The 12108-nt window shown below is 31.1% G+C and overlaps 1 protein-coding gene across 1 annotated transcript in view; it reads left to right on the top strand.

Annotated features, from left to right (window-relative positions):
* Nucleotides 1-11203, top strand: part of LOC143915388 (tRNA dimethylallyltransferase-like) — a 34471-nt gene extending 23268 nt beyond the window's left edge. The window contains exons 2-3 of the mRNA XM_077436024.1: nt 9086-9223; nt 9339-11203. Of these exons, the coding sequence (XP_077292150.1) occupies nt 9086-9223; nt 9339-9686 (486 nt within the window). The 3' untranslated portion in view covers nt 9687-11203. The remainder of the gene's footprint in view (nt 1-9085; nt 9224-9338) is intronic.
* Nucleotides 11204-12108: the final 905 nt, after the last annotated feature.

Genomic DNA, 12108 nt, shown 5'->3' with positions numbered 1-12108 from the left:
TTTGGGTATGATTAATGTAAATATTACAATAAAAAAATGTATGTACAATTCATAGATGTCTCGTTAATTGTCGAGTTTAAGTCAGTGTCTCGTAATTTAGCGACTTATGTATATAATAAAAAATGCTGTATTGTTTGTAATTTGGCCAGGAAGGCGCATTGGGGTTTACCTGTAATGCCTTCCTGGTATGAAATAAAAAAAAAAAAAATAAATAAATAAATGTATTATCGAAAATTTTGGGAATAGCCGAGATGATAGCAATAGGTCTGTAATTTTCAACCTCATTTTTAGAGCCACTTTTATGAATGGGAATGACTCTAGATAATTTCCATTTTTCAGGATAATTACCAGAACCCAGAATAATGTTAAAAATAAACTGAAGAGGCTCTAAGAGCGAATTAAAGCATGCCTTTAATACGTCAGGGGGCACACCGTCAGGCCCAACAGACCCCTTCAGCTTCAAAATTGCTATCCTAACATCTCCAAGCGAGATCCGTATCATATAAGTGTTTCAAAATATCGAGAAATTCTAATAAATTAATATGCTTAATTTTATTTTTTTTAAATTTTCAATACTAAATTTCTTATGAATTATGTAAAAAATTCAATCCGAACCTACATATGTCCATATATCAATATTCAAATACAATGGTGACATATCTGATTAAATGAATAAAACCAACCCTGAAAATGTAACTGATAATGATTTCACTGAAACGTCACTGAAAATATATTTTCAATTGAAATATAATTTCGCTGTGACATATATATAAAATTATGTATGTCAAGACTGGAGTCGGTGTCGAAGTCGTGGTTTTTTGGCTGTAATCGGAATCGTTAAAAATTCGAGCGACTCCGGCTCCGATTTAGTGTTTAAATCGCATTTATTTTTTGACTTTATAGTGTACTCGCTGTATTACCCGACTTCGCTCGGTATTTGTAATATAAACCGCTTAAACATGACTAATCTAATTAACTAACATTTTATTAAATTAATTTGAATAGATTTATTTTATATAAATTTATTTGGATACTCATTTGTTTTTTTTTATTAAATTGACTGTCACGAACAAACAAACATACATATATAGTAAGTCTCTTTCGAAATTATATGTATACCAGAATCCGGCGCCTGTGCCCCCGCGGCTAGTAAATTGACAATAGTTAACAAGGTTAAATCCACTGTAGAAGTTTTATAATTACGTACATTCGTATTATTTACGATTTTAGGTTAGGTTAGGTTAGGTTAGGTTAGGTTTAGGTTAGGTATTTTTTTTGTTCATTAATAATATATTCTTCGATATAATGTCGTATTCTTTCAGTTTTTAGTGTAATCTGTCATGGACCGACTATATACTTGTTAAGAATGTCAATTTGTTACTCCTTTCGTAAATATTTACTGCGTGCGGATACGTAGTGTATGAATTTACTAGTAAACGTGTTCATTACTTCTCCCGTGTATATTGTTACTGAGTGATTTCGATGATGCATACACTCACTAGTCAGTATATGTATACTGATTCGATCTTTACACTTACTGTAACATATGTATATAAATATTGAATTACTTCTAAGAGCGATTCACCAACACCCAATGTATGCACAACTTAGACACAGTGTTTCTATCTTTTAATTTAATTATGGTTACATCAAATTTAGGAGAGGCCTAATATTTCACAATTTTCTTTTTTTTTTAGTTTAATGTACATAAAACTATAAAACTTGTGTACATAATTCACGATTAAATATTGAATGAAAAAAGTTCAATCACAAGTAAATAATTTACATATGGTACGTTCGCTAAATATGCAGCACTTGTATTATACATAACTCCAGAGATATTCGAAAATGAACCCAATGAGAAAAAAATAATTATAAATTTAAATTGGTAAAACTGCTAGGTTTTCTTTTTTTGTAGAAAAGTATGTACATATGTATGTATCTATCATCCCGGAAAAGAGCGATGCAAATTTGTCGCCGACATTTTTGCGTCTCTGTGTGTGTGGCGGCACAGTTAGAACTGTATAAATTATAAGGTCATTGTTTTTGTTGAATGGAAAACGCAAAGTGGAATAAAAAAAAGCAGACGTAGTAGTGAAAAGGCGCAAAATAGTAGTGGCGTCGTGAGGACGGTTCTCAGACGGTGTCCGGTTACGGATGCGGCGCAGACGCGCCGGATATTGCATCACCAGCTACATAGCACATTGTGCATGCGCAAATCTTACATGCAATTCCACTTGCAAATAACTTCATCGATGCACTTTTACTGTGCCACTACTACCTATATATGTATGTACCAGTGGCGTGCCGTAGAAATCTCCTTGTTTTTTACTTTATCTATGTACGTAGTAACAATAGATGAAGTTTTGTGATCATGCGAAAATTCGAACTCGAGATTTTGACTGATTCGAACTCAGAATCGATCACTGATCACGTTTTCATGATCTAGAAAAAATGTGTGTGTGTGTGTGTGTGTGTGTGTGTGTGTGTGTGTCTGTCAAATAATAATTTTTTTAACCTCATATTTTTTAAATATTTCTATCTGAACCGGAAGTAGTACTTTTACTCTAGAGAATCAAAGTTTTTTATGTTTTTCTCAGAAACCTTTTGGTTTATTGAACTGAAATTTCATATCTAAAAGTTTAAGTTTAATACCAAGTTAATTATAAAATTTAGTTAGCATCCGTCAACCGGAAGTAGCAGTTTACTCTTGTTCGATTTTTCTTCCACTATTTTTTTCGACCCCTTAAACATGTGTGTTCGTCACAAAAAAATTTAAGTATAATTCTTGTATCAATTTGATGAAAATAAAAAAAATTATTTTTATAAACCGGAAGTGGGATTTTTTTCCTCGTAGAAAGGTCAAAAATGTTGTGCCCACTACTCTGTCCGCACCCCTGAACGTATTAAGCTGAAAATTTATATTTCTATCCTTTATGTACTAACTTAGAGCTGGTAGGGTTTTGGTCAGAATTTGTAAACCGGAAGTAGTATTTTTTTTTAAAACAATATTTCATTATTTTTTCATTATTTTAATTTGACCTTTTAAATTGTTTTAAGCTTCTTGATATTTAATGTGTATAATAAAAATAGTGATTTTAAGTAAAAATAAAAAAAAATTACTTAATTTAATGAACCGGAAGTGGGATTTTTTTCCTCGTAGAAAGGTCAAAAATGTTGTGCCCACTACTCTGTCCGCACCCCTGAACGTATTAAGCTGAAAATTTATATTTCTATCCTTTATGTACTAACTTAGAGCTGGTAGGGTTTTGGTCAGAATTTGTAAACCGGAAGTAGTATTTTTTTTTAAAACAATATTTCATTATTTTTTCATTATTTTAATTTGACCTTTTAAATTGTTTTAAGCTTCTTGATATTTATTGTGTATAATAAAAATAGTGGTTTTAAGTAAAAATAAAAAAAAATTACTTAATTAATTGAACCTGAAGTGGGATTTTTTTCCTCGTAGAAAGGTCAAAAATGTTGTGCCCACTACTCTGTCCGCACCCCTGAACGTATTAAGCTGAAAATTTATATTTCTATCCTTTATGTACTAACTTAGATCTGGTAGGGTTTTGGTCAGAATTCGTAAACCGGAAGTAGTATTTTTTTTTAAAACAATATTTCAATATTTTATTTTGACCTTTAAAATTATTTTTATTTTCTTGATATTTAATGAGTATGATTTTTAGTAATAAAAAAAATTTGAACACAATCAGACAACCGGAAGTAGAACTTTTGTTTTGTGCAAGTTTCCATACATTTGCGCTCAATTTGTATCGCTATCATAGTCATCAGTTCAATATCGAATTTTGTTTTGTAACCTTCTTATATTCCTCAAATACATAGATAAAGTCATGGGTTGGTCACACCCGAATTTTTTTTTATACAACGATTACACTACTACATCTCGCCCACTGACGATTTGTTCACGACAACTCGCTCACAACAGTTTGTTCACGACCGTTGGTTCACAGATAGTTCACACACATTTCGATAACCGATATTTCGTTCACAGACGTTTCGTTCACAAAAATAAAAAAGTGAACGGTGGAGGGTCGTTATCGAAACTTTTTTTTTCGGATTTTTCTAAAATTAAACACTAATTTAGAAAATTTTATGATTTTACAAAAAATTCATATATTCCACCACCTTTCCAGGCACTTATGTTTCTGCATAATACAGAACCATACAGACCATACCTCAATAAAAAACATTTAAGTTTAACACTGTTTATCTTGATAAATTATAAATATATTTTTTATTTCTTTTATATAAAGTTAGTACATACACCTAGGTAACATTTTCTTATCTAACTTATAATAAATAAAAACTATAATCAACTTTCATCTAATTTAATTCCGTTAACACGGGTCTTATAATAATTGTAAATAGTTTTTTGAGTATGTTTCCTATTATGCTGTACATAACATTAAAATAATATAATACTATAATTACTTACAAAAAAAAAAGAAAGTAAAATATAATATGATCAGTAGATCAGCAGCTATTAAAATATACATAAGATTGTGAGTGTTGTAAACGTAATTTAGTAATAACTAGCTGAACCCGGCATGCATTGAAACATTTGAAATTACATATAACGTTGCAATGACACCCATTCCCGTTTTTCTCGTTTCTGCTCCCGTTTTTTCCCGTTTATTTTTCACAGTAATCTTCCCGGACATGCATATAACAAATCCTGAAAGTTCCATCGTAATCGGTTCAGTGGCTTAGGAGCCTATTCGAGACACACACACAGACATTCATTTATATATATATATATATATATATATATATATATATATATATATATATATATATATATATATGTATATATATATATATATATATATATATATATATATATATATATATATATATATATATATATATATATTGTATATATGTAGGTACATAGCTTGTATTACATCCCAATGCATATATTGTATTAATATGTATGTATATTATACATATATGTATATTATATATATATATATATATATATATATATATTTATATATATATATATATATACATATATATATATATATATATATATATATATATATATATATATATATATATATATATATATATATATATATATATATATATATATATATATATATATATATATATATATATATATATATATATATATATATATATATATTTTGTATATATATTGTATATATATAGATACAAAGCGAGACGTGAACGAACTGTCTTGAACGAGTTGTGAACACACCGTCCGTGAACTAAGTGTCAGTGAACGAGATGTCAGTGAACGAAATGCTGTGAATGAGTTGTCGGTGAACTAAACATCCGTGAACGAGATGTCGTGTCACCGGATACAAGGGGACACATATGTATGTCATACCGATTCCCCTTGTATCCTGCTCGCGCACACGTAAGTAAAGCTGTGCGATAAAAAGAGAGATTTTTACGGCACACCACTGATAGGAACAATATTCGCTATTTTGTACGTAAGTACATACATATGTACATATCCCTGCGCTGCAAACATGTATATTTTACAGTCCAAGTGTACACTTCGTTCGTTAATGAAGATATGAGTTTGTTAATACGCGATCCAATCTGGCTAGTTATATTATATGCAGTGGCGGCTCGTCCATACGCATTGAGGTACTGCAGCACCCCCAAGGAAATTGAGAAAAATTTAATATTATTACATACATAAATGTATGTACATATATTATATGAAAATATCAATATTATTTAAGCGTGTATTAAGCTCGCCCGCACACCGATACATCCAATAATGATCATATATCGCGGTACTAATATCAGAATTTTTTCGGTGAATATGCTCGAGTGGGCGAAGGAGGGGCGCGGGGGCAGCTAGAAACTTGGTACGTACTGCACTCCCAACAGTACACATTTCTTATTGCGTTCGTGTGCGCGCCGCGCGAATCGACACGCTCTTCACTTTTCGTCATTTCTTCTGCACCTTTTGTCTTTTTCCTTCTACACCTCTTACACTTTCTACGTTTATACTCTTCCTTCTACACGTCACTTTAAGTATTTAAGATGGTATTAAAATCTTGAGAAGCTGAGCCAAGAACTTAAATATTCTTCCGAAAATACTGATAAAACAATAACAGATTCTACCAATTTACTGAATACAATTTTTTATTTTAGTCAGAACTTTTTCACAATTTAATGCCGCATGTAGAAATTATTTATAAAAAAATGCAATCTTGTAATATCGTAACATTTTCATTTATCTATCTATCAATATAGTAACATTTTCAATTAAAGAAAACTTAAAAAGTTTTACTAATGTCATTATACAAATACGAGATTCTTATAGCGAATAGAAGCCACAAATATGCATATATTATATGCATATATGTATTATATGCATATATTATCGCACATTTCATTATTTTATTTTGACCTTTTAAATTGTTTTAAGCTTCTTGATATTTAATGTGTATAATAAAAATAGTGATTTTAAGTAAAAATAAAAAAAAATTACTTAATTTAATGAACCGGAAGTGGGATTTTTTTCCTCGTAGAAAGGTCAAAAATGTTGTGCCCACTACTCTGTCCGCACCCCTGAACGTATTAAGCTGAAAATTTATATTTCTATCCTTTATGTACTAACTTAGAGCTGGTAGGGTTTTGGTCAGAATTTGTAAACCGGAAGTAGTATTTTTTTTTAAAACAATATTTCATTATTTTATTTTGACCTTTAAAATTATTTTTATTTTCTTGATATTCAATGAGTATAATACTAATAAAAAAAAAATAGTAATAAAAAAAATTTGAACAAAATCTGACAACCGGAAGTAGATCTTTTGTTTTGTGCAAGTTTCCATACATTTGCGCTCAATTTGTATCGCTATCATAGTCATCAGTTCAACATCGAATTTTGTTTTGTAACCTTCTTATATTCACAAAATACATAGATAAAGTCATGGGTTGGTCACTCGAATTTTTTTAGTAATGGGACATAATATAAACCTTTGTGCTTCAAATAGTTTTAATTTTTCGAAGTGGTATAAATTACATCCCACCATGCAGCAAAAGATAAAAAAACGATGGGGCATTTTTGAGACCGCTATGCTTCAAAGGGTTAACAGACACCCAGACACCCGAACTGCCGAGCTACTGTACCAGAGCCTTTGTCACCCCCACCCCCCCAAGGGAGGGACATGATATGATGATATTTGGCTGATATTAATTTCACCACTAATATTTTTTTAAAATACAAAATTGAAAAACACTGGAAAAAATCAAATAATAAATATAAAAAATTAAAAAGTATGTTAATAGTATCCTACCATAAAAATACTCGGCTTACTTACTATAAAGCACACAGTAGTGTCGAGAATACATTATTTTACTTTTGAAACTTAAATGCACGTGCGCATATTTGCCTTGGGGAGAAATATCGGCGAGTGCTATTGTATTTATGTTGAAATTCCTACCCGTACTTTAGTGGGATATAAAATAGCGTTATAAACTTTGCAATGTTTATAGTGCAATTCTTCGAAGGTGCGTTTACAATAGAGGATATATCGAGGGTGCGCTTGCTCGGTCACCAAATTTGGCACATCATTTCATGGCTTTGCTGGGCAACGCCGATGCGTCTACTGTAAAACATATACACGTACACGTGTACGTATGTATTCAGTGTAGATAGTAATATGCAATGTTAGGACCAACACGGATAGAAAATCGCCGTTTCTAAGGCCGTTAACGTTGACGACTAATAATAATGTCAATGCACTACCTGCCATTTATAATAACCATGTAAGACAATTTGGTGGTACATTATAAACTAATCTAAATTCCTTCCCCGAGCTAAACAAATCTATTCGCTTAACGAATGTAGAATACACGAGTTTTCAGTTTCGCGTTGTCTCCATCCCCACCAGTTTCCCGTACTTCCACATTGCAAATATTCATTGTTTTAATTTATTTTTTCGTGTGTTTATATTTCGTGCACGTGTATAATGTTAATATTCCGTGGTGCACTCGTCGAGTTAACGACTGTCGTTGATCATTCTCAGCGTGGAGTGGGATAGGAAGAGAGAGATGCACTCTCCGAAATCCCAAGTGCACGATTTCCCGTGCAGTGCATTTCTTTGCAGGATGCAACGCGTAGGCGTTGGCGGAATTAACATCGTTTTATTTGAGTATGTATATCTACCCGAAAGCATTGACATAAATTGTCGAAATTATGATTTCATCTCAGCGCATATTTTATCTTAGGGAATTTCCGGCTGTTTCGAATGTTTCCAGAATGTTTCGAATTTCAGTTTTGATTATTTTCGGGTCATACACATGACAAATCATCAGACAAGCCATAACACATGACAAATCTTTGTCATTGTATAAAACTAACTTTGACATTGTTACTGGGGATTTCAATTTAACTTAAAATTTCATAAACTGGTAAACGGTTAATTATTTTCTAAAATGACCGTATGTGGTTAATTTTACCAAAAATGTTAACCTAGATTGAATCGTAAATAACTAAAAACAAATCCCAGGTGAATAATGTTATATAAAAGTATTTAAGTAAATTCGTAATAACAAATAAACTTAATTTATTTTTTATTTTTAACTAATCATATTTATTTATTTAAAGTTTTGATCACAATTGAAATAACCATATTATTGCATTTATTGCGATTTGGTTGGTCTGTTGGCTAGTGAATATATTATATTAATTTGAAATTGCCAAACTTAATACTGAAAATAAAGGAATTCCAGACTACCTAATCCACAATACGCCATTTGCATTGATTTTTAATGTAATATTATGCAAAAATAAACCTTAAAATTTATCGGTAATTACAGATGGCGATTTACCGGTATACCGGTATATCGGTATTGCAATCTGTAATTATTACCGACAATTTCCGACTCACATCGTCATCTCTAAACGTTATGAAAACTGCATGCTCTCCGCTTGCATATTTGTATTTATTAGCTTCGATTTAAATTGTGAGAAAAAAATACGTATTCATTGTGATTTTCCATTCAAGCTTGAAAGTCGAGTCGATTTTTTATGTACATGTATATTTATTGTTAATTTTTATTTCAGATTTACAAAGGATTGGATATCATCACAGCTAAAGCAACTGCTAAAGAGCGTTCTATAGCACCACATCATTTTTTAGATATATTGTTACCTCATCAATCGTATACAGTGGTTGATTATCGCAATAAAGCTATTAAGATAGTATCCTTTTTATCTACATACATATTATTATATTATCTTATCTATATTTTAAATGAATTAGGTGAGAGGTTTTTAGAATTTTTGTTTTTTATATTTCCTTAAAGGAGTGGTTCAGATTGATGATTTATTGTCGAAGAATAAAATTCCCATTGTAGTCGGTGGTACTAACTATTACATAGAATCTATCCTTTGGAAAGTCCTCATTGCTGACATCGATCATTCTGATAAGCTTGTGACGGAACGGGACGAATACGAAGTGGTTTCCAAAAAGCAGAAACTCGATATCGATTCAAAATGCAATACGACATCTGAAAACGATGCTGAAGCAACCAGTAGCAACGAGTTCACTAATGCCATAATGGAAACAATGACCAGCGAAGATCTTCACGAAAAACTGAAGGTGGTAGATCCAGTCACGGCCGATAAAACGCACCCGAAAAATAAAAGGAAGATTATGAGGTAAGAAATTGATAATTTTAATTGATTGATTATTTTTCCGACGTTAAAAGCATTTTTTAAACGAACACATGTAAAAAATTGGTGAGGATATATATAATCCCAATTCATATAAAATTATACTTGGGATTGCAATACCGGCATACCGGTAATTCGTCAAAATTTCGCCATTCGGTATATACCACTAAATTTTAAAATTTACCGGTAATTACCGGAAACGATTTTATCGCGAATTTAGTATACATATATACACGCATTTAATTGCACAATATTACATTAAAAATCGATACAAATGGCGTATTTTTGTGTATTAGGATGTTTGGAAATTGTTTATTTTCAGTATTAAATGTAGCAATTTCAAATTGATAAATTCACGGCAACACAGACCAACGAAATTTTCATAAATGCGATCAGACGGTTGTTACAATTAAGATCGAAATTTTCAAATTGTCCAAAATTCAAATAAATAACTATGAAATACTTTTTTTGTTAAGAATCTACGCACTTTAATAATTTATATGACATTATTCACCTGAGATTTATTTTTTATTATTAACAATTCAATCTAGGTTAATGTTTTTAGGAATAGTAACCACATATGTACATACAGTTATCTAATCCACGACAAAAAACTTTTTTAATTACCGGTATACCGGTAGTAGGAAAAATTATTTACCGTTTAACGTAGGTTTATGAAATATGACGGTAAATTGCAATCCCTACTTACAGTAGCGGTCAATAAAAAAGTGTCCACCTTAAAAATATACATTTTTTAAAATTAATTTGATCTAAATAATTTCTATCCTACAATTTTGAATAAGTGTTACATAAATATATTACTGATTACTTGATATCATTTGAGGCAAATCAAATTTGTATTCAATTTCTTGTAAAACTGGGTTTTTGAAAAGATTTTGTTATCTAAAAAAAATGTTTTTTTCCCTTAAAATCTATTTACCATAAAAATTAACTTTAATTATATATACATAATATTTTGCAACTCCTCCTTTATTTTGTATCTCTTCTCTAATTCTCGAAGCCATCGATTCCACTAATATTTTTAAACAATCGCGTGTAATTTCGTTATACCACACTTTTGCTTATGTTTGTATAAGCTGGTATTTACAAATAGGCTTATTGCTATTCACTTCTGACCCCATTATACCCCATAAGTTCTCAATCGGGTTTAAGTCAAGACTATTACCCAGCCACTCTACAGTTTAATATTAAAATTACAGTTTAATTTTAATATTACAGTTTTTTAATAAATTCTTTCACCTAAAAATAATTACATTTAAACTTTTCAATATTTTTGCATTTAAAATGTTACCTAGGATATAAAGTATTTAAAAAATTATAAACATACGGTTTAAGCGCGATGACACGGTGCATAATCGTCCTGGAAAATGCTCTGTATTTCATACGCGCAATGCATTTCAATAGATGGGAACTGGTTCATTGTTAATATATTTTTGTAAACTTCTGTGTTTACCGTTCCGTCAATAAAAGCCAACTGGCCCATCCAAAAATAAAAGAAACATTCCCAGACCATCTATCCTGCATTATGCTTCACCGTTGGCAAAAAGCATGCGTCACTTAGAGTTTAGACGTACCCCTGTTCTGCGTCTCACATACTGCATTTAATCGGACCCAAATAAATTGAATTTATTCTCATCCGACAAGATCACATTCTGCCAATCACTTAGCGTCGAATTGTCATATTTTTTGGCCCATTTCAGACGCTGCAGACACATTTTTGTTGGTGAGCAATAGGTTTTTTGCTGGTCTTGTTGCAAAGAAACCCCATTCACGAAAGTGATTTCACGTTGTTTCTACACTTATTTCAAAACCACCAGCCGCTATAAACTCCGATCTGATATCCACGGCAGTTTTGAAGCGTTCTGAAGACAGGAATACTTCAAAAGTCGATCTTCAGCAATTGTCGTTTTTTTCGGTCTTCCTGGACCTTTTTTTCGTTCTGGAGGTGTAGGATTTGATTTTATCTTGATATATTTGAGCACTGATGTCTTGCTGCATCCAACTAGAAGCCGAAATTTTGAATTTTTGCGCTGCGGTCAGTTTAGGATAATTTGGCATAATTTTAATAAACAGCACGGGTAAGATGTGGATGAGCCGAAAGTCACGGCTAAACTGATTTAAATAAAAGCAAAGGATCATATTCATAAAATAAAAGGGCTTTAAACAAATTCCCATCCCCAAATAAAAAGTATACTTGCATTTACCGTAATTTGAAAGTGGACATTTTTTTATTAACCGTTATGGTATACTATACAGCTATGTAGGTATACATATTTATTTATTATACTGATACTGATATAACTAGATGTATGTAGAATAATATATTTGTGAATATTTATTAATCAATTCCGGTTCTCATTCATCAAATTCAAAGGTCAAACGTCGTCATT

Source organism: Arctopsyche grandis, chromosome 1 (genome assembly GCF_051622035.1).
Source record: "Arctopsyche grandis isolate Sample6627 chromosome 1, ASM5162203v2, whole genome shotgun sequence".
NCBI lineage: Eukaryota > Metazoa > Arthropoda > Insecta > Trichoptera > Hydropsychidae > Arctopsyche > Arctopsyche grandis.
The sequence above is the reverse complement of the archived record's forward strand: the minus strand, read 5'-3'. Positions and strand labels throughout refer to the sequence as shown.